Source organism: Harmonia axyridis, chromosome 2 (genome assembly GCF_914767665.1).
Source record: "Harmonia axyridis chromosome 2, icHarAxyr1.1, whole genome shotgun sequence".
Taxonomy (NCBI): Eukaryota; Metazoa; Arthropoda; class Insecta; order Coleoptera; family Coccinellidae; genus Harmonia; species Harmonia axyridis.
The window spans coordinates 9658746-9681282 of NC_059502.1; the positions used below are offsets into that span (position 1 = coordinate 9658746).

At 33.8% G+C, this 22537-nt stretch overlaps 3 protein-coding genes and 1 long non-coding RNA gene across 4 annotated transcripts; 1 reads left to right on the forward strand and 3 right to left on the reverse strand.

Annotated features, from left to right (window-relative positions):
* Window positions 1-7884: 7884 nt before the first annotated feature.
* On the reverse strand, window positions 7885-13015 carry LOC123674091 (collectin-11-like). Its single transcript, XM_045608958.1, has 5 exons — window positions 12160-13015; window positions 11165-11311; window positions 9283-9380; window positions 8375-8483; window positions 7885-8183 (listed from the first exon to the last, which is right to left on the reverse strand). The coding sequence occupies exons 1-5, from the start codon at window positions 12212-12214 to the stop codon at window positions 7924-7926; spliced, it is 669 nt and encodes a 222-aa protein (XP_045464914.1). The 5' UTR covers window positions 12215-13015; the 3' UTR covers window positions 7885-7923.
* On the forward strand, window positions 12774-22247 carry LOC123674093. The gene is made up of 3 exons (XR_006746575.1): window positions 12774-12902; window positions 19749-19915; window positions 20711-22247. It is a non-coding gene; the product is annotated as an uncharacterized LOC123674093 (long non-coding RNA).
* On the reverse strand, window positions 13806-15782 carry LOC123674090 (C-type lectin 37Da-like). Its single transcript, XM_045608956.1, has 5 exons — window positions 15628-15782; window positions 15083-15277; window positions 14858-14955; window positions 14393-14501; window positions 13806-14106 (listed from the first exon to the last, which is right to left on the reverse strand). Exons 1-5 carry the CDS (start codon window positions 15680-15682, stop codon window positions 13853-13855), a joined length of 711 nt encoding a protein of 236 aa, XP_045464912.1. The 5' UTR covers window positions 15683-15782; the 3' UTR covers window positions 13806-13852.
* On the reverse strand, window positions 17451-18919 carry LOC123674092 (general odorant-binding protein 19d-like). The gene is made up of 6 exons (XM_045608959.1): window positions 18595-18919; window positions 18257-18341; window positions 18105-18193; window positions 17833-17953; window positions 17706-17776; window positions 17451-17548 (listed from the first exon to the last, which is right to left on the reverse strand). The coding sequence occupies exons 1-6, from the start codon at window positions 18643-18645 to the stop codon at window positions 17519-17521; spliced, it is 447 nt and encodes a 148-aa protein (XP_045464915.1). The 5' UTR covers window positions 18646-18919; the 3' UTR covers window positions 17451-17518.
* Window positions 22248-22537: the final 290 nt, after the last annotated feature.

Here is a 22537-nt window from a genome sequence, read left to right on the forward strand (position 1 = left end):
GTGAGTCACGGGTGAATGGACAAATGAAAACTAGGATTACAGGATATCAAGCTGATTCCAAAATATGTACCACCATGATGGGTAATCTCAGTCACCTAGTTGCCGATATACAGAAATTTGTGGAATTTCTTTTTGCTTATCTTTTTTGTAGATGGATTCGACTGCAAATTCGTTTCTTGACTTTTTCGTTAATAAAACAACGAAGGTCATTCAGAAGTTCAACTTTGAAGAAAACACCTAGGGATTCACGGCTTGGCTTGGTTTTCAAGCTACTTAATAATAATAATAAATCCATATCCAGAAAAATACACACCCACAAAAATTGTAAGAATGAAATGAGTAACGTGCAGCTTAGACTTACTTGGCTTGGCAAGTCAAGTAGTAATTTTTCAATCACAAGTCAAGTCAAGTATTTATTTATCAAGTACTTGAATCATATCAAGCTATTTGATTTTTAGCAGTTTCATTGTGTAGTGTCACATCAATAAAAAAATGATGAAGTTATTAGGAACTTTACAAAAAACACTTTAATTTATTGAACTTATTGTATAAAAGAACCGAAAATATCAACTTTTTTGAAATAGAAACATAAATTAAATTACTATAAATCATATCAAAATGAAAAAAAATAAAAAAATAAAGTTTCTTCATATTGAGAAACCTCCAGGCTTTGTTTGATTTCATAATTTTCCATTCAGGATCTAAGACACATGAGGCTTCCTATAAATTTGTCCTATAAAACCTATTGCGGGTTTTTGTGACTATAAGAGCAGCTCTGGAAAATTGTTTTTCAACAATAGCTGAAGATGCTGGTGTCGATAAAGAATTCCTTGGCCATTTTGGCCAAGTTTGGAAAGATATTTCTGGAACTACCAAAATCTACCAATAGATTTCATAGTAATATGAAAAAAAAACTAATAAAGTCACACTGGCGAATGCTTCAGTCTCTCGGCGCTCGAGGAATCCCCTAAATTAGTTCAAGCGCGCACGAAATTGCAAAAATATATGCCGTGCGAGGCATGCATATCAAGCTCAAGTAATATCCAGTAGCTTGATATCAATTCAAGGAATAAATATCTAAAATCAAGTAAAGCCAAGCTCAATTATGTAATTTTTTACGAGTTTGATTTTTCAGTCAAGTAGTTGGTTAAAATGTCGAATTACTTGGCTTGATGAATCCCTAAAAACACCCTTTATACTATTTTGAACACATTTTCATCTCAAATTAATGAATTCGTAAATATGCTTCACCTGTATATTTTTTTCAATGAACTTTTTCACTTTACAAGTATGTAAATTTTGTAATTTCGACTGATAATCGATGGCCTGAATTTAAATTTTTGACACGCATCTTTTCAAGCTTAGTATTGACGACAAAATAAGTGATATGGCATTGACGGCGCCATCTGAGTGCCAGGCGTGGAACTTATTTAGTGACGACTGCTGTGATCATTATTCTCCGTTCGGTAGTTTTTTGATCTGAATTTATAAAGTTTGAATTCTAGTCATTATTGAGACATTTCAAACAAATTAATTGAATAATAAAAAGTAATTCTAAAACTAAACCAAGCGTTTCTTTCCACGACCTTGTCATTTCCACCTTATACATTAAAGTCGAGAGATCCTGAGATATCATTCAAAATTTTTTTTACATCTATGAATATCTTCAATTTCGTAGTTCTCTCACCAAAAAGCAGCATGTAGGTGACAGACAGGTGTTCTTTTACAGCTGTTCAATTACTAAACACGTCGGGCTAGAAGCTTGCATACGATTACAACTCATTTTCGAAGTAGCCATGCAAACACGCGAGTTTTCAACTAATGACGTTGATTATTATTCTCCTTCCAGGGGATCCGTTATTGCCACTGGTGTCAATATTTTGTCATTGGCTTGAATTTTACGACTTCATATTAAAATTATATCAGGGAGGCAAATACGACATTGAATGGAATTTAACGACCTATTTTGATTATCGCTGATATCAGGTGAGGTAATCTTGTAGCAGGTGGAATTGGGTTTGGTACTGATGGGAGAAGAGAATGTTGAGAACCAGGAGAAGAATTATTTTAAGAAGCTGTGGGTTATGTGATAAAGCATCAATTTTAACGATAAGGCTACGATGAGCTCATGAAATGAAATTATGATGGATATTTTGATGTAGACTACATTTTTTTTCAACAAGACGGCGCTGTGTGTCACACAAATGATGAAACAATCGTAATTTTAAAGAGAAGTTTTCAAGCCGTGTCATTTCAAGATGAGTTGATCACAATTGGCCACCGAGATCTTGTGATTTAACACCTTTAGAGGCCACGTATATTATGCCAATTGAAAAGTCCCCGACCTGATCGACAGATGGCGTTGCTAGTATTAAATCCATATGATTTTTAGTAGTACCACCCTTCAAACGATACGAGTCAACATTTGTTAGCAGTCGCACTATTAGTTCGTGAGATATTGCGTTGTAAGTGTAGCTACTTTTGTTATTTGAAATAAGATGGAAAAAAAAATTTCGTGTGCTGATGATATATTGCTTTTTGAAGGGAAAAAATATAGTTGAAGTAAAATCTTGGCTTGATAAAGAGTTTCCGGGGTCTGCACCAGGAAAATCAACCATCTTTGATTGGTAAGCTATGTTTAAACGTGGTGAAATGAGCATCAGAAGAGAATGTCACCGAAGAAAAATCAAAAAAGTTCACAAAATAATTGTGAATAACCGTAGAGTAAAGTTGATCGAAATAGCAGACATTGTAAATATATCATTTGAACGTGTACATCATATCGTTCACGAATATTTGTATATGAGAAAGCTGTGTGTAAAATGGGTGGCGCTCACAATCGATCAAAAGTGTTAATGATTCTGAGCAGTATTTGAAACTATTTGAGTGCAATAAACCTGAAATTTTGCGTCGATATGTAACAATGGAAGAAACATGACTTCATCATTTCACTCAGGATTCCAATCAACAATCAGTTGAGTGGACTGCACCCGATGAACCGAATCCAAAGCGAGGAAAAACGCTACAGTCAGCTGGCAAGATTATGGCATCAGTATTCTGGAATGCGCATGGTATAATATACATTGATTGCCTCCAAAAGGGCCAGACGATCAACAGCGGTTATTATATAGCGATATTGGATCGTTTAAAGGATGAAATAGTTGAAAAACGGCGCCATTTGAAGAAAAAAGAGGTGCTGTTCCATCAAGACAATGCGCCGTACCACAAATCAATGAAAACAATGGCAACATTTCATGAATTGGGCTTCGAATTGCTTCTGCATCCACCGTATTCGCAAGATTTGGCCCCCAGCGAATTTTTCCTATTCTCAGACCTCAAAAGAATGCTCGCTGGAAATAAATTTAGCGCCAATGAAGAAGTAATCTCTGAAACTGAGGTCTATTTTGAAGCGAAAGACAATTCGTACTACAAAAATGGTATCGAAAAGTTGGAAGATCGCTATTATCGCTGTATCACCCTCGAAGGCAACTATGTTGAATAATAAAATCGAATTTTTCAAAAAAATGTTTTTGACTATGGTAGACCGGGGACTTTTCAATTGGCCTGTTAAGATAAGGTCTATGTCAAAGCTAATAACTCAAAGATGGAATTCGTGTAGATAGCGAAGACATACAGAAGCAAATGTGCGAATAGGTCATAGTAAATTCAATGAAAGAATAATATGCTTCAATCAAAGCCGTGGCGGCCATTTAGCTGATATCTATCTGATGAACATTCATTGATTTCTCTTAAAATACACTGTTTTTGTATAATATCGAAATTATATTTCTTATTTCATAACCTTCAGTTGAAGTTTTGAGTTTTTTCCATTTATGTTTCAAATGTAAAACAGGATTACTTTTTTGTATACTTACTCCTGAGGTAACTGGCTTTAATGAAGCCTATATATTTCGAAATTTGCAGAAAAAAGTATTTTTCTAAACATGTGGAGCATATCTACTTCATAAAAGGAATCTTGAAGCATTTAATTAAAGTCGAACAGATACAATTGATAAAAAAAACAATATGTGCACCTGATATTCATGCATTCAGATACCACCCGAGTTGAGAAGGCGTCGAAAATAAACTTAATTTAAATGATACAAAACGATTCGTCGAAACATTCCCTAATGATTGATCATTACAATTAATTGTGTCAGATACCACGTCGAGAAGTATGCTATCTTCTCGACCGGTTTGTAGAATATGAAAATTGCAATTAAAAAGGTATAAGAACATTGTCATCTTCCTAATTGGAGTGGAATTCTTGAGCAACATTGCGTTCATTTCAAGTTTGGAAGGCATTGGATACCTCATGATATGTGGGGGTACTCGTTTTAATGGCGTAGTAATGGAATAATATGTAAGCTGAACTGAATATTCTGTCAATAAAGTATCGGGACCTGATTATTCAAAAAGTTGATTAGTGATTGTTAAGAATTATTTCCCATACCCACCAATGTGGGCCTTTACATATCCGAGTTTTCAGTCGACAAAAGACAGAATTCAAGGTCACGGCCGAATATAGATTATTAATTTTTTAATAGAGTTTCAATTGGAAAAACAATTAGAGTCAATTTTTTTTCACAATTTCCGAAACAATAGTGGAAAAATGGTGTAAAAATTGCTTACGTTTCAAATATTGAAAATGAGACTAATTAACTAAATTCTAGCTACACACAAATCTATTTGAAATAATAGTTAGGCGTACAACTTTTGAAGCGATCCACGATTGATCGAAACTAGTGACAATCCAAGGAAGCAACGTCTGGAGAATACGGCGGGAGGGATAGGATCTCCCATTTTAACGTTTTGAAGTATGTCTTGACCACTTTCGGAACGAGTAGAGTACAGGGGTCGAGCATTGTCATGCTGAAAAATCACTTTATTATGTATCTCGTTGTATTTCGGCCGTTTGCTTTTCAATACTCGGCTCAAACGCATAAATTGCGTTCGATAATATTTGAATTTTTTTTCAACGAAGCATTGAAGTCAAAAGCTGGCAACTTCAAAAGTGACAGCTATTCAAAATGAAACCTCTTATTGAAAACCCATGAGTTCATCGATAGAATGAGTTATTCAAGAACTCAGCTATGTAGCTTTCACACGAAAAAAATAATCAAGATTGATGAACTTTTGAATCGGGGTGAAGAAATACCAAGATGTAAAAGTGTTTTATCGATTTTGAAGTTAAAAAGAAGCAAATAAACAGAGATATTTAGCATTAGAATGAATGCAACTATGTTTCTATCGGAAATAATGAATTAAAATTTCCCAAATTCGATTGTTGCACCTGTCCTTCTCCACCAAACCCTGGCAACAATCTACAAGAAGTAGGTACCCATTTGTCAGTTGACGTTTCGCAGCGAAAATCCAATCACCACGCTCGACAAAATTTTCAATAGTATCGTCTGACTACTTTGATCGGTGCTTCAAAAGTAGACAGGTATTAGTTCCGTACATAGCCAAGAAGAAAGAGGACAAGCTGCTACCCATGTTGAGATTTTGTTCGCTCGTAGACACCACAAAAGGGCTGGTGTTGTGTTACCATTGCGTATGTGGAATGCTGACTTTGATGGTTAAATGAAATTTGGACAGATCGGTAGCTAGGGAAATTTGAACGAATTGAAAAAAATTCTGATGAATAATTCTGATCTATGATGATCAAAACCTGCTAGTATGTATATGTCAACATAAGAGAATGTTGATGAGATTATTGTTGTCAAGATACCGAGCATGTTCTTATACAAATATACATTGCTAGCAGAGCAGGTTGAAGTGTTCCCTAGGAATAAAAATGGCTCTGATGAAAAAGTGACTGCCGTAGTTGGAGCCTATTCATAAAACAAAGAGGATTATTTCTACAGAAAAGGTATCGGTGGATAAAGTCGAAATTTTGAGAAAAAATGAGTTCTAAGGGTATGCCTGGAACTCATCGAGTGTAGTGTTTGGATATTTGACAAATTCTTCTTAAATTATGCAGTGATATTTAACGAAATGTCAATGAATAGAAAAATATTATGTCATATAGTCCAAATAGTATTCCATTTAGTATTATCTCCATTTCGAAGAATGTCGCTTCAGTAAATGACGATGATAATGAAACAAGGATTTCTGATGACACATTCAACAATCAAATCAGTATTCCACACGCCTATGGATTCAAGCTAGCTTCATTGTGATTGGCGACACTAAACTTCCATCTTTCTTGTATTCGGGATCGAGCACAAATGTTTACTTTCCGTTCCTTCTGTCTATATTCTAAGCTCTCAGACATTCTGTTTGGCTTGTATCACTGTACCTTTCGAAACAGTTTCCTAATCCATCCACTTCGATGTTCTCGAATCAAAAATAACCGAATACGACCCTGTGTCCTCTTTAATTCCGTAAAGAAATGAGCTAGCTAAACTCCTCATCGCACTCTGGCCGAGATCAGTCAGGGTCTTAGCTCAGTCGCGTGGAAAAGTGTCAACTTTTGATTCGGGGCAACCATGTGAGGTTTTCATCTGGTAGAGTGGCGACCTAGAAAAAACTGTTGAAAAAGCTCTCGTTGCTACGCCCAATTTTATCCGCCTGAGACTAATTTGGATGTTGACGTTCAGCGAAGCTCGACTAACAAGGCTATTAGGGATCTTTGGATGCACAATTTTAGGTGTAGACGAAGGAAGCGGTTTCAGCTCAAACATTTTTAACGGTTGATTGTCATATCAATCGATTTCTGGGTGACGGGTCAAGGGAGGTTTCAATTCCAGAAAGAAGCTGGAAACTACTATGAACTTGATGATCTGAATCGCGTATGCTTTCTCAGATCTAGCTTCTGTTGCAAGAAAAATTCAATTCAAGGGTAATGTTCGTTGAAAAAAATCAAGAAAATATTGGAGTTTTTCCGATGCCTTCAATCGACTTCAAAAATGTTTTTGTGCAAACTACATACGACGTTTCCTTCGAGATCTTCAGCTGGAACCTCGGCATACATCCACTTATTAAACGAGGTAAAAAGGACACCTGCCTGACACAGCGCACTCATGTCGTTTATCTTGTCGCTAATTGCCGAGTGTTGCCCAAACCTCATACCGTTCTCACCTTTCAGTTCGCTAATCGGATTGGTTTCAAGTTTCGTTTTTAATTTACGATCTCGCGACAGTAATTTCTTCTCGATGTAGTTTAAGTGATTAATTACCCATACACTCCCCACTTATAACGCCATGATTCTTGCTTGAAATTGATGATGTAGGCTCAGCTTTAGAGTTTATGAGTTGCCATCAAGTCACCGAGTGCGTATTATTGAATTTTATTTGGGATGGTATAGACAATTCAGCAAAGGAATATATGAAAATTTGTCAATAGGATCTTGCAAACTAAAAATTGATCGCAAACTGAAAGTTGCACTTTTAAGTGTTTGTCAAAAAAAAATGGAGAAAAGCACTGACTTGGCATCAGGAGCTTTTGAGCACTAGTCTTTCATGTGCCAATTGCGCCTTTGGGACTTTTAATACTTCACTTAATACGTCCTGGGCCTGAGCAGTAAAAACTATATGCACTCCAACTTACACTACTCTAGCTTTTCAATACCTTACTCGCTTATGTTTTTGGCTTTGGACTGCTTTCCTCTTAGATGACTGATAAGTCAAAAAATGTAGCCTGATGAAGTCACAGTATTTCGAAGTCAGATTATTTTCAAAGAATTATGTAACATTTTTGTTCTTCATCCAACGAAATTAAATTTGCTATGCAAAATATGAGACATATGATTATGTATTCCAGAATCTTACAGAGAAAAGCTGAAATAATTGAGTGATACCTAAGAACTAAGCACGTCTTGAAAATGTTGTCAATCTATTGGACACCATCAGAAGGTTCACACTCTATAAGTGAAGAGGAAAATTATATCACAAAGAAGTCTTTATTTTTATATCGTTTTTTTTAAGGTCTAGATAAGCAGAAGTTGGTACATTCCTTCAATTCACATATAAAGTTGAGAGAGTGCATACACTTCATGTCATTCCAAAAGTAAGAACCGTCTCCAAAATTCCTGAGCTCAACACAATCTTCATCGTCATAATTGTCTGGAAGAGAAGGTTTCCAATTGGTGTAAGTGAAAGGTTCTCCAGTTGCAAGCCAGGTGAAGTGTCCTTCGGCACTTAAGTCATTTCCAGATGTCCAGAAATGTTCGAAACTGTTAACTGCAAATGGAGAATAGAGAGGCAATTGTGAGTTCCAATTTACAAGGACATGAGACAAATGTGAATCACATTGTCGAATAGTTCCTTTTCTGAAAGTTATTCTGAAATTTGATTTTTTTGTTCAATTAAATTCTGCGAAATCATCAAAGTCCATACTTCAATGTGATTGATATTAAAAAACAGGTACTCACGGTTCGCTTTGATGTATTTCAACAGTTTTTCATTTTCAGCCTCAGTTTCGATACTGACGAGATCCATACCATTTGTCTTGCAAAATGTCATTGCCTCGAAGTAATTAACCTATGGAATTAAAAGTAGGTATTACACAGTTTGAAATTAGAAATTTCAGTAGATACAATTAGAAATTAGACAAACTGCAACAATGGATCATGTGATTAAAAAAACTAAAATATTCACCTTAGTTCATTCAAAATTCTATACTTCTATAGTTTAGGAAAAACCGATATATTCACTATTCCATCAATACACAAACTAGATAACTCAACTATATTTGAAGTTTTATGCATGGTGCATTTTTTGATATCTTCGAACACAGACATTGAATTAATTCAAATCTGAAGATCTTGATGGCCAGGTAAGAACTTTTGTGCAGATAAATGGTTAGCATTTTGACAATTTTCATATTTTTTCTCAAAAGAGAATGTATTTTATGCATGTCCAAACAAGATATTATAATTCGATATAATTAGTTTCAAATTCGTGAATCTTAGTAATGAGTATCTATAAAACTATGAAATTCCGGAAAAATTCTTCATCTTTTTCTGAAAAACTACTGTATTCGAATTTTGTCTTCAGAATAGTTTCAATGATCCATTGGTGAAATTTGCCCACCAAAAGATAAATCTTCCTACAACTAAGTTTATTATAATGCTCATGGCTTTTAAGGCCATATTGTTTAACATAATTGGAAAATTGCTGGTTGTGGTCCAGTCGGTTTTTCACATGACATTTTGATCACTACTGGGGTCAGCATCTAGTTACGACCTAGAAATCTCTGAAGATGCTTACCGCAGTAGTAAACGATACGTCAGATGAAAAACTGACTTTATAGCTCGAATTGTTGATAAATTTCTATTACCGGTTTTTCCTTCTCGAAGTAATAAATACTGCCATCAAGTTCGACTAAGTTAAGTGTTGACTTCTCCATTATTTCCTTGGTATTGTTGAGACGTTCATCTATGACAAAAATAATAAGTAAATTCCTGTATTCATATTGTGAAATTTGAAAAAAGTCAAGAGCTTTTCCCACCTTAGTCATCTACCTATGTATACAGAGTGGCCACATTTTAATGGGATTGTATCGGTAACTTTCAAACCATAAGAATTCGAAGGTCGGTCAAATGGAGAAAAAGTGGCATTCATAGGAGCATTGTCAAGCAGTTCAAACAAATCGAGATTATCAGGGCTGGTTATTGAGATATAATGAGTGAAGCAAATTCTGTCATTTTGATTTTTCTTTTTTCCCACTTTATTTCAAATATTATCAAGAAATGTTACAGGAATTTTTTATTCGACATTAAATTATCCTCAATTTGACCTAATAAGATTTCGTAACTAACGTTTCTTACTCTCTGGGCCACCCTCAACGTCATTTTTTTCAATACGGACCTGCATATTTCATGACAATTTTCGGAATAACTTTCAACTTTGAATTCCACGATATATCATACAATGTCATTCAAAGTTGATTTTCAGGTGATTTTGATCATTATCCAAATTTTTATGGGTCGGATCTGTATTACATTTACCTTCAGTTTAATTAACAACAAACAATACATTTCGATAAGATAATCAACTAACTCATCCCAGAAAAAAATGGAGAACTGTGGCTAGTGAATGCAATTTATCAAAAACTGCTGTTAATTAAATAGTCAAGAGACGCGAATACAATGATTTTAAATTTGAATACCAAGCCTTGCAAAAATTATATCGTAATGATTTTTGACTAAAATTCAAATCTGTAATTTGTTTCAATGAAACAAATGAAAAATCCAACAATAGTGATTCCTCGCGAGAAGATTGAGAATGTTTTGGAAGGTATTCAAGGTGATGAAATAAGCAAATGTATAAGAAGTATGGGTTCCAGAATCGTAAAGTGCATTTTACAAAATAGTGGATATTTCGAACACTTAATAATTTAAGTTAATTTTCATTTACTTTCGAATGATCATCTGATTTTTCCTTCATTAAATGATAATTCGTTTAATTATTATGAATTGAAATATGTAAATAATAATTACTTGTTTATGCTCCGATTCTAATATGTTCCATTTAGTTCAACATGAGTAAGTTGATTTTCTGATCGAAATGTATTGCATGTTGTTAATTAAACTAAGGGTACCTGAATGTAATACAGATCTGACCAGAAAAAATTTGGATAAGGGTAAAAATCACCTGAAAATCAACTTTGAATGGCATTGTATGATATATCGTTGAATTCAGCGTTAAAAGTTATTTTGAAATGTGTCATAAAATATGCAGGTCCGTATTGGAAAAAATGAGGTTGAGGGTGGCCCAGAGAGTACGAAACGTTGGATACTAATCTGATTACGTCAAATTGAGGATAATTTACTGTCGAATGAAAAAATTCCTGTAACATTTTTTGATAATATTTGAAATGAAGTGGGAAAAAAAGAAAAATCAAAATGACAGAATTTACTTCACTCATTATATCTCAATAACCAGCCCTTATAATCTCGATTTGTTTGAACTGCTTGACAATGCTTCTATGAATGCAACTTTTCTCCATTTGACCTATCTTCTAACTCTAATGGTTCAAAAGTTACCAATACAATCCCATTAAAAAAGTGGCCACTCTATATACACTCTAAATCTAACATGACAAATTTCGATTCTCGAATGGTCACCCAGCCAGATACTGATCCTACGTAAAGTTATGCAAATAAATCGATGATCTCTATTTTCATACAGTTAGTTGATGTGATTATTATCTTACTTACTTGATGGTTTTTCCTTGGATGAGTCGCAAGAAACAGGTGATATACCATTGATAATTGGCTTCAATCCTCCTAAGTTCGTTGTCCCTAATTTCAATTCCAAAATCCATTGTGGATCTTGACTCCTAATCTCTGGCCTTGAATAAATACCTGAAACGATATTTTTAAATTACCTATTGCTATTGATCTTTACCACTGCCGATTCCATTTTAGCACATCACATAACACTCTAAGAATTTAAAGCTTGAAGAGGAGAACAAGATATTAGGTGTAATTGATGGTTTCCGACTGAGAAGGAAAATGAAGAAGAGAGATAAAGTGAATGAGAACTAAAACACAACATATATATTCCTAGTAATTCGCGAAGAACAATTCAAATCAAACAAAAGAATATTCATAGAAGGTTTATTTTTTGTTACCTAAATTGAAGATACAAACGAAAATGACAGGTTTCTATAAATATGAGCCCGCAAACCTTTTGTTTTCGAGATACCGGGTGTTGAAGTTTAATTTTTTTTTTACATTTTTTTTCATACAACCTTCCCTACATAAGATATCTAACTCAAATTTGACACAGATATTACAATTTAAAGTTTTTATCATAGAACAGTGCCCGCCATTTTTTCTACTTTTACTTTTATGTTCGTAGGACTTTTTTCCTTTAATTATTCAAGGAATCTCTCATTTTCCTTTGTACCTCCAATTCAGGAACATCCTGCATACACTACATAGTCGAGCTAATTCTCTCTAACTATAGAAGTAGGTTCTCTTTCGAATAAAAAATAATTAGGAAAATACTTCTACCCGGAAAACCTAAATTCTTGTAAATCTGAAACTATCATTCATGTCTATTTCCAGCATAAATACAAACATTCTGATTGAATGAAAAAATACGCCTTGTAACATCAAGAAAATCATTTCTTTCAATAATCTGTGCCGATAGATCTACAATGAAATACTTTAGTTTGTGTCAATGGTCCAATGAAACTAAAACTTACCTTCAGCTAGACAACTGAAGACAACAAATGCCACAATGCCTTTGACCTTCCACATTTTGAGATTAACTCTGTAACAAACACTTCTGAGTATTCAGTAAACGTTCTTGCTTATATTAGAGGAATCTTAACATTATCTTCTTTGCTCCCACTCTGATTTGTTATTATTGATGGCAGCAAATCTATTGAAGTCTCATCTCAGTGAATGTTTATATTGATAACCGGTTCTTTTCGATACTTAATCTACCAAGAAACGTTCAATTAAATCGATTCAAAAATTTCCGCATCTTACGTTACAGAATGTTCAAATTTATATATGTCTATTTTTTTTATAAAATTTCGCATGAACCTTCAAACCGTTGTAATAGAATATACCCATATCAATTAACCTGCAACATGGAAATAGAATTACGTTTCAGCTACTTCAACATAATGTTATTTAGCACTTTTGGTTCACTTGTTTGTTTTGAACTTAATGTAACATATTATCTCCGTGGACTCGACATTTCTTACATCTTGAATTTATTTGGTCCTCTCTTCAATGAACTGAAAAAATTGTAAGTAAATCAATCCGTTCTCCTAACAATATTCTATTTTTCTTTCAGAGAGCTATAGAAAAGGAAAACCTTGATTATCTTCACCGGTGTAGAAGCTACAAAGCTGAATTTTTGGATGACTCACCTCATCGATGAATTCAATAGGCACACAAAATTTCAATAGAATATGACTTAGCCACACATTCTCAGGTAACTAAATTGTATCTCCTTATATATCAGCTGCAATTGCAGGTTTGATTTCTTGAAAACATCAAGCTCCTATAATGTAATCAACAATTCGTGGCCTCAACAGATAAATATTTCAAATCTGTAATTCGAAATATTGATTTGTTATTCTCTATATCATAGGAAAAAAATGAGTAGAGAACTCATACATACATAATAGTAGTCTACTATGTCTTATTTTTGTTCCTAGTTTGAGAATCCGAATAAATTTCAAAATCAACAATAAAATAAATGAGGAAAGCCCTGACGTGAAGTCAGCAGCTTACCATCAAAGAACGTAACCGGCATTCAAGGCCTTAACCTACCTTGCAAGGACGCAAGGTTCTGAGTCTTCCATTCAAAAGTTATCGTGTATATTGCTGGAAGGACCCAAACGAATTTGAGGATGTATCCGTCATCAGTGACTCAAACTTTGAAAATTACAGACATCAAGACGAAATGGAGGAAATAACAACAATTATTCATTGAAAACTATGCGATATGAAATCATGACATTAAAAATACGTGATAGAGTGTCAATGCTGAATATGATCTTTCTTATCGCCACTATTGGCCTTAAAACTTGTTATTAAGAATTATTGATATGTTGATCTTATAGACAATTGAACCAGAGTTCAAATCCAGAGCATATTAATCGTATTTGTCATAAGATGATTCCACTTTACTTTAAATTACAAGAAAACGATGATTCATTTTATAAAATTGGCAACACTTTTTCCATTAGTGAACTCTATATTCTCTAGTCCGAAGTATTTGAACTTGAAATTTCAAATAATACCAATTTATTATTTGAATTATCAATTTACGTGCAACTGCACTAGAAATTAAAAAAAATTATAAAAGAATCACTATCAAAGTGTCAGCAGATATGGAAAAGGCATTTTATTGGAATATCACGAAAAAGATAACATTATTCATTGCAGGCAAAAGTCAGTGCATACTTTTGCTTCACAAATAAAGTTCAGAGTGTGCATGCATGCCATGTCGTTCCAGCCATAGCGATCGCCACCAAAATCTCGGATCTCTACACAATCTTCATCGCCTAGGTTATCCGGTACTGGAGGTTTCCAATCGACGAAAGAGAAAGGTTCTCCTGTAGAAAGCCAGTTGTATTTTCCTTCAACGCTCAAATCGTTTCCGGATGTCCAGAAATGGTCGATTTTGTTGACTGGAAATCAAATCAATCAAGTTTTCGAAGGATAACAGCCGTTATAATAGAGTGACAGAAATCACGAAATAACAGAATAGCAGACATCACGGAATAATATAAATCACGAAATGGAGAAAAACAAAAATCACGAAATAACAGAACAACCATATGGATTTTCTCTGAAGAATTCGTGATTGAAAAAATAATACTATTACCTATTATGATTTTGAAACAAAATTTTCGCTTGCTTTGCTATTAAATAAAATGATTGTTTCCTCAATTAAATTCAAGAAAAAATACTCGCCTTTCGTTTTGATATAATTCATTATTCGCTCATTTTCAGCTGCAGTTTCAATGCTCACAAGTTCCATTCCCTTTTGTCTGCAGAATTGCATGGCTGCAAAGTAATTCATCTATGGAAAAAAACTCGATTTAGTGTTCATTCTCTTTGAAAACGTCGGGAAATTAGTTGATCTGAGGCTTCCAACATATATGATGAATAGCAGATACAAGATGATTCACCGCGATGGACTATTATACGTTTATGGAAAACTGATCATAATTTCATGCTGAAAATTTGCATGATGGGTTAGAATCAATGATCTTTCTGCCTAAAATTTTACAACCACACATATACCATATATTCATAAGAGTGTTTTTTTTTTAATCGATCTAACGCATCAAGTTTGTGCCGTTGTAAGTAAATACATGATTTATAAAAAATGTTTTGATAATGCGTTTCTTGGGAATTTCTTTGAATTTTTATTACCGTTTGTGTCGTCTCGTAGTAATAAAGACTACCATTCAGATTGACTAAGGGTAAAGTGGATTTGGCCATTATTTCTTCAATAGTTTTATTTCTTCGACCTGCAAAAAGATATTTCGGTGAGTTCAGACTTGGTTATACTATAAGTGAAAGTAGTAAGAGTTGAAAGAGTTTCTTCTTGGCTTTTCAATTTGTTGATTATTTTTCATTTTTCCATAAAACTCTAACCTGATTCTTTTTTTTCTGTTGTCTCCACTGATGATCCACAGTTACCACAATTTCCACAATTACCACAATTACAGGAAGAAGATCCTTCATTAATAATAATTGGCTTTCTTGGTGATAAATTCCTCGTTCCTATTTTCATCTCCATAATCCAATACGGATAACCTTGAATTGCATCGTCTGGCCTTGAAAAAGTGCCTAAAACAATTTTGAAATTGAATGACATCTATTTCTTAAATAATATTCTTTTGTTCTATTGTAGTTTGTTCTTATTAGAGTATAGTGAAATTAGAATATATCTTTTCAAATTGAGTTTTACAATTTTGAATTGATAAAAAATATAGTGAAAATACTGCTTAACGAAAAAGTACTGATTTACCAGATGGATTTTTATTGAATAAGTACTACTTTCAAGTATGCAGCTATCTACATAAAAAATATTATCGATTGAATTGAATTTTTATACCATTCTCTTCAGAATTTATTAACAACTGAAAAAGACACCTAAAAATATCTATGCATCGAAAAAATATATCAAATTAACGTACCTGTAGTTTGACAACAGAGGACAATTAACGCCACAAGATATTTGATTCTCCACATTTTGATCTCAACTATCTGTACCAATCGTGAATTGTGATTTTTACTCAACGATTCTCTCTTTTTATATTAATCATTTTAATTTATCTCAGTTATTTCTCCCACCTTATTTTACACTGCTGTGGCGAATATTTGGGAACCATCTCAGCGGATGTACGAGTGATAATTAGAGTAACTGATAAGTAATTTCTGAAAGAGATTTCAGGAACAATATTATGTAGTTACAATGTCAATGTCTTGATCAACTTGATAGGAATTTCCAGGTCAGATATTCATGATTTCCAGTAAAAGGTATTATTAATTATATAATATATAATATATTAATTATTAAGTATTTTCTGGATACTTCCTTTGTTGAAATTCTCATTCATCTACTACATCTTTCAGTTTTTATTTATATATAACCATTGACATTGTTTTTCACAGATGAATACATATAGTCCAGCCGAATATTTCCACTTGTTTGAAGTCAAATTACTAATTTCAAGTAATTTTCTGCTTGATGGTTCCCAAGACAATTTTGTACTTCATGAATAAATGAACACCATAAGTTAGAATAATTCTCTTGCGTCGATGTGGAGAATTGGGGATCTAAAACAAGTTGAATTATCTGAGGACCATCAAATATATACGAAATTTATCTGATAAGAACACAAAACAATTTCGATTTAAATCTTTCACATATTGCTTCATCAGCCTCAACTTAATGTTCAAAGGCGGAATATGTACTATTTTTCTCTTGCAACCGAAGCTTCGTTCATTATGTTCTGTTATTCTTGAATTTTGAATCTCCTTAAAGCTAATTTCTGGTTATTCGGCGTTCATTTTTAGTTCTCTTGTCAAAAAGGCATAAAAAACAAGAATAGTTTGTAAAATTGTATATTCAAAATATTTATTACCGTTATAAAGAATAACACATTTTGTGACTGTCAATAAAAATGCGCTAATCATCTAGGAGTGTAATCTGCCAAACACATTTTTTCTAAGAGTCGTTCAAGCAAAAACCAGACCACTTACTCGATTCTAACTCTCAATTACGACAGTAGTCCAAAAGTGGGTTAAAGATGATCCGAAAAAACTAATGCATTTTTGAATTTCTCTTTATGATTCCTGCGTTCGTCCAACAAATTCATTACAACGCATTATGTCAGATCTCGAGAAGATATCGAGTCCGAAATTTGAATATCTTGAGATTCGCAGGCAGATAAAATGATTAAAATGACATTCGGACCAGGATATAAGAGAGACGTCTTCGATAATTATTTTCCTGCTGGGAGCGAAGCGGGAGCTTCGAATATTTTCGCATTTTTATAATTCAGACTGAAGGAAATATGAATACAATTTGCGTAATGCCGTTTTAACGAGCTAAAGGTGTTGCAGAAATCTTCATCGGAAGGGGGCACATTGATAATCTTGTACGTCAGTCAGTATGCTTCGGTAAGCGCCAGCTTCTCCATACGAGCGTTAATATTTCAACAAAAATTCTGACTATCAGATGCTGAAATATCAAAACAACAAGGTTTCCCAAAATATATTTCATCTAACTTAACCACTAATTGGAAACATAACAGATTAAGTGACATGATAATTCATTGGAGAAATTGATCGTTAATGAATAATTTAATTTCATTATTGAATTTAAGTTCCTATATATGAATGTTTGAGTATCCGAATTAGAAAAGTACCTAATTGTTTACAATTTTGTTTTCGAAATATTTCCTGAAAAGAATTATGTTGAAAGTATGATGAGGTAGATGAACAAAATCGCATATCAATCAAAATTAAATTTATTCAAGATTAAACAACATAGCCTCACAGATTGGACAAAAAATAAAATTTTCACTCGAAGATTGATTCATCCATTCCCATCTGAAAAAATTGAATTATGTATGATTAATGTTGAATAAAAATAAGAACATCAGTATGTCAAAATCAATTCGAAATAATATTCTATTCAAATATTACGTTATTTGAATTGATTTCAAAATCATATCAAGTTAATTTCATGATCATAAAATATTCTTACCTCTCTTCCCTTCTTAACAGCGCACTGTACCAATTCTGTGGCATACTTGCACTTGTCATCTTGAGTTTTAACTGTAAATTTCGGGATTAGTGATATTAAAATATGCAATGCTATAAAATAAACTAACCATCTTCGGTACAGTGACGTCCAATGCTCATAAACTTTTCGTACAGTTCTGGGTCGTCTTCTTTCAGAGGTTTCATCATTTGAATGGCTCCTTCAGTATTTATGGTTCCATCGTCATGCATCTGAAAGAAAATCAATCAAATTGTATTCGAAAACGGCCCACCAGTTAATAATCGGTAAAATTTTAACAGAAAAAGGTAGATATTCTTCATGAGGTTTCCAAGATTCAATGCAAAATTATAAATTTTTGATATTCTTCAAATAAAACCTTACCATATTGAAACGCTTGTGGAGACAGAATATCAGGCATTCACCCTCATGTCTTGAAGGAAATTTATGATCTTTCAATTCGTTAACATCATCTACAAAAGAAACAATGTCTTCAAATATAGAATCAATAAAAAAAAGTTTGAATTATTTTTCACCTTCACTTGCTCCTACTTCTGCAGCACACTCATGGCCTTCTTTATTGAGTTTTTCAAGGAATTTCTGCTTCAGTTCTTGGCTAAACTGAAAGTGAAGAAATTGTTGAGATAAAGAGAAATGTAGAAATTAGTTCAAAGATTTTGTTAAAAATCTGGGTTTGTCGAATCGATACATTAACAGTCACAGTGGGGTAATTCAGAAAGACCATTGGTTCCAGAAATATCTATGGGTATACGTTTTCACCAAATCAGTATGCTTCATCCTATTTTTAACCAATTTCATCAATTTTCGAACACCAACTTTTTGATGTAATGTTTGCATTTTTTAGGATACATACCCCATTCACTGAAACCACAGCTACAGCAACTAATACCATAAACTTGAACATTTCGATAAAGTCAGCTTCCACTGGTCAACCACTGAAACTGATTCTACCGTCTACGTTGTTTTTCCTTATATAATCAAAATTAACAACGATTTTCCCAGTAATTTCCTCTTCTACACGTGCCACCCTCTGAATCGACAGATTACTAGCAATATATGTAATTTTTCCAATGACTTCGTAAGTTCTTCATTAAAAACGAATTTGCGGAAGAACCATTGTTGAACACCGATTGTTATTAAAAAAAGATTAGAATGCTTGTACGTGAATGACTTGTCATCATGTGTTGAAGTATTCAATTTGTTTTTATTTGATTATGAGTTATTTATTCGGTGCATATTTAATTATTATCTAGTCGATTCTATGATAGTTATATGTGCAGATTGATTTTTGGATAGAACTTTTTTATACCTTCATGATCTAGGGTAATTAGTTGCTCAAGATTGAAATTAATCTTGTCAATTCTTGTTACTTCTGCTTTCGAGTCTACCAAGAGTAGTGAAAACTTTGTGATCACTTTTGAGTGAGAAAAATGTTTGGTATCCGATCTCCACTGGTAAAATGCATTTCCGACCATCCTGAACAACTTTTGTTTTATGTCTCTTTGCCTGCCTGTCCGTACATCCTTGTTTCAAATTCTTCAATTTTTTGAATTTGGATGAACATTGGTATGGATGTTCAGATTGGGTACTGAGTAGTTTCTGAATATGCGGTATGTCTTGCATATGCTCAAATACCTGGAATCTTAATACTTCATGTTCTTTTCATTCGATTTTGATGACATTTGTAGATATATGGGTACACGGGACATGAAATATTCCAGAGTAATTTTAACATTTTTGGTTATACGGTGTTTAGCGCAGGCGTAAATTGGTTATGTGTGGGAAGTGCCATTAGCCATTAGCAGGGAATTTTGACATAGTACTGTTTTCATGATCAAAATATGAAAGGAATCTAATTTTGAATGGTTCATCTGAATATTGACTCACCTGATGAGAACATCTGTTAAATTCTCAATATTGAGGTTCAATTCCCAATTATGACATTACTGAATTGATCCATTTAGATCATTCTGAATATTGAAGACTTTAATTGATCAATATTTTCAGATCAGCAGCCTACGAGACTATAAGGAAATACAACAAGCAAATCATCAAAGAGTGGAATCCAGAATAATGAAGGACCTGGATTTGAACCCTGAGGGACACCTTAAATAACAATCATGGCAGTAATGGATCTACATAATGGAGTTTTTGTACCAAAAACAACAAATATGGTAACTGTTCTTGTCAGTGTGAGCCTTTTGGAATTATAAACTGAAACATATCATTAGACTCCCAAAAAAATTGCCATTGACATTCGTCCAAGTTGTCAGTGTAATTAATCTCATTACCGAGGAAACAGGCGAACGTCGCAAAAACAGAACGTAAATTCTACATGTCCCCCAGCCACCTAAGACGTTCAGATACAATCGACGGCCTCTTTTTAGGCGCATTTTCGAAGTTCATAAATATTTAGAGCCCGACGAAAGGGGCCACGGCAGTTTGATTTATAAACGCGGTCCTATATCCGGAAATATGTATGACATCCTCTTTTTCTACCCGGTTTTTGGTTTATTACGTGAGGAATAAATTTCGTCCGTCTCGTTTCGAATGTATCGGACGATCGCGCTTCTCTTCGACGTTCGCCAATTAGTCGATTGAACTTCCGAGACAAGTCGTGGATTTGAGTCACCCGACCAACCCTCCTGAAAAGGAACGGAGATTCTTCGTTTTGACAGGAATTTATTAGCTTCTTGTGAATCCCGCTCAGGGAAGGAGAAAATTATTAGGAATAGGGTTTATTAGGCCAATTGAAAAGTCCCCGGCCTGATGCACAGATGACGGTGCTAGTATTAAATCCATATGATTTTTAGTTAGTACCAACCTTCAAACGATACGTGTCAAAATTTGACAGCAGTCCGAACATTAGTTTGTGAGATATTGCGATATGAGTGTAGCTACTTTTGTTATTTGAAAAAAGATGGAAAAGGAAAGAATTTCGTGTGCTGATAAAATATTGCTTTTTGAAGGGACAAAATAAGAAGCAAAATCTGGGCTTGATGAAGAGGAAAGAGGAAGAGGAAAATCAAATATCATTAATTGGTAGTTTAAACGTGGTGAAATGAGTGCAATAAACCTGAATTTTTGCTTCGATATGTTACAATGGATGAAACAAGGTTCTATCATTTCACTTCGGAGTCCAATCAACAGTAAGCTGAGGGGACTGCACAAGATGAACCGAATCCAAAGCGAGGAAAAACACAACAGTCAGCTGGCAAGGTTATGGCGTCAGTATTCTGAGATGTGCAAGGTATAATATTCATTGATTACCTCCAAAAGGGCCAGACCATCAACAGCGATCATTATATAGCGTTATTGGATCGTTTAAAAGATCAAATCGTTAAAAGACGGCCCCATTAAAAAAAAAAGGTGATGTTTCATCAAGACAATGCACCGTGTCACAAATCATTGAAAACAATGGCAAAATTGCATGAATTGAGCTTCGAATTGCTTCAGCATCCACCGAATTCACCAGAACTGGCCTCCAGCGACTTTTTTTCTGTTCTCAGACCTCAAACAAATGCTCGCTGGAAAGAAATTCAGCACCAATGAATAAGTAATCGCCGAAACTGAGGCCTATTCTTAAGCGAAGACAAATCGTACTACAAAAATGGTTGAAAAGTTGTAATGATGTATTTCAAAAACTCAACGTGTAGAATATCTTAAATAGTAGCAAAAAATTCGAGAAAAATACTTACTTGATATCAGGATCTCGCTCGTTCATGCGCCTATGGAAGATCACAGAAATGTTTATTGTATTATAGGATATGTGATTTATTATTATTATATAAGATCCTCCTGAAATTCGGCATCAACGTTTGAGTGATTATATTAGATGTACAAACTAAATTTCAACCTCCTACGATCTTTTGTTAAGGAAAGAATGGTGGAGGTTGATTCAATTTTTCTCACAAACTTTCAAGATGAGTCGGAATATTTTACCTTTGGAAAAATTCTCTCAGTTATAATCTAAGATGTGAAATAGAATAGACATATATTCTCGGCGAATTACCTGATTGTACAATGACAAAAGAGAGACAAGTGCATTCAGATATTTTTTTCTTCAATCCCCTGTAGAATCTTCAGATCAAGTCCTTAGTGATAGAAAGATATTAGCTCGATATACATCCAATATCCTATCTTTCAACTAGGATCAACCTCTTTATACTGAGAACTCTTTTGTAATGAAAAGAGACCCCTTTTTCAACGAAAAAAAAGGTTAATCTTCAGGTGAGTTGGTAAGGAGCAAATGTTCTGCTACTGTTCTTTTATGATGAATATTTATAATCTTGAGGGCAGCCTGGTTTTGGTCTGCTGGCACAGCTTAACGTCAATCAAATTCACGAGTCAAAAAAAAGTAACAGGTCTCTGGACGTTGCTACACATTGCGTACAAGAATTCAATCTCATGGGCGGGTATAACTCTTTAATATAATTTTAGAGAGGATCAGTCTGAAAGAATCGTTCGATGCAATACCAGCGAAACGAAATGAAATCTAAATGTCAATTGCTACTGCACAAAAATGAATCGAATATTTCATATTCATTTTTTTTTTTTGGATGAAATGTTTGAAGTTTTCATCTCTTGTTAGATTTCAATTATTTGCTTTTACTTCCAAACACTTAAACGATAAACTATATCGACCTATTCTAGTGATATTCTCAAAAAAATACAGGTTAAATAACATAACATATTTTCACCACATTTGTGTCTTTTGCTACGTAAATCTACAACGTCTACGACACTGCCTTTCCAACCATCCATTTTAAGCCAAACTGTCTCGAACAAGACACATG

Bases quoted from the DNA above. Each gene is read 5' to 3' on its own strand.
- LOC123674092 (XM_045608959.1), bottom strand. From the start codon at position 18,645: ATGTTCAAGTTTATGGTATTAGTTGCTGTAGCTGTGGTTTCAGTGAAT. The intron at 17,777-17,832 runs GTTAGTTTATTT...CGAAATTTACAG, and splicing joins ACGTCACTGTACCGAAGATG to TTAAAACTCAAGATGACAAG. The intron at 17,549-17,705 runs GTAAGAATATTT...CAATTTTTTCAG, and splicing joins CTGTTAAGAAGGGAAGAGAG to ATGGGAATGGATGAATCAAT.
- LOC123674090 (XM_045608956.1), bottom strand. From the start codon at position 15,682: ATGTGGAGAATCAAATATCTTGTGGCGTTAATTGTCCTCTGTTGTCAA. The intron at 14,956-15,082 runs GTTAGAGTTTTA...ATCTTTTTGCAG, and splicing joins AACAGAAAAAAAAGAATCAG to GTCGAAGAAATAAAACTATT. The intron at 14,502-14,857 runs GTAATAAAAATT...TTTTTTCCATAG, and splicing joins ACTACGAGACGACACAAACG to ATGAATTACTTTGCAGCCAT.
- LOC123674091 (XM_045608958.1), bottom strand. From the start codon at position 12,214: ATGTGGAAGGTCAAAGGCATTGTGGCATTTGTTGTCTTCAGTTGTCTA. The intron at 11,312-12,159 runs GTAAGTTTTAGT...ATATCGTTTCAG, and splicing joins CTTCAGTTGTCTAGCTGAAG to GTATTTATTCAAGGCCAGAG. The intron at 9,381-11,164 runs GTAAGTAAGATA...TTTTTGTCATAG, and splicing joins ATCCAAGGAAAAACCATCAA to ATGAACGTCTCAACAATACC.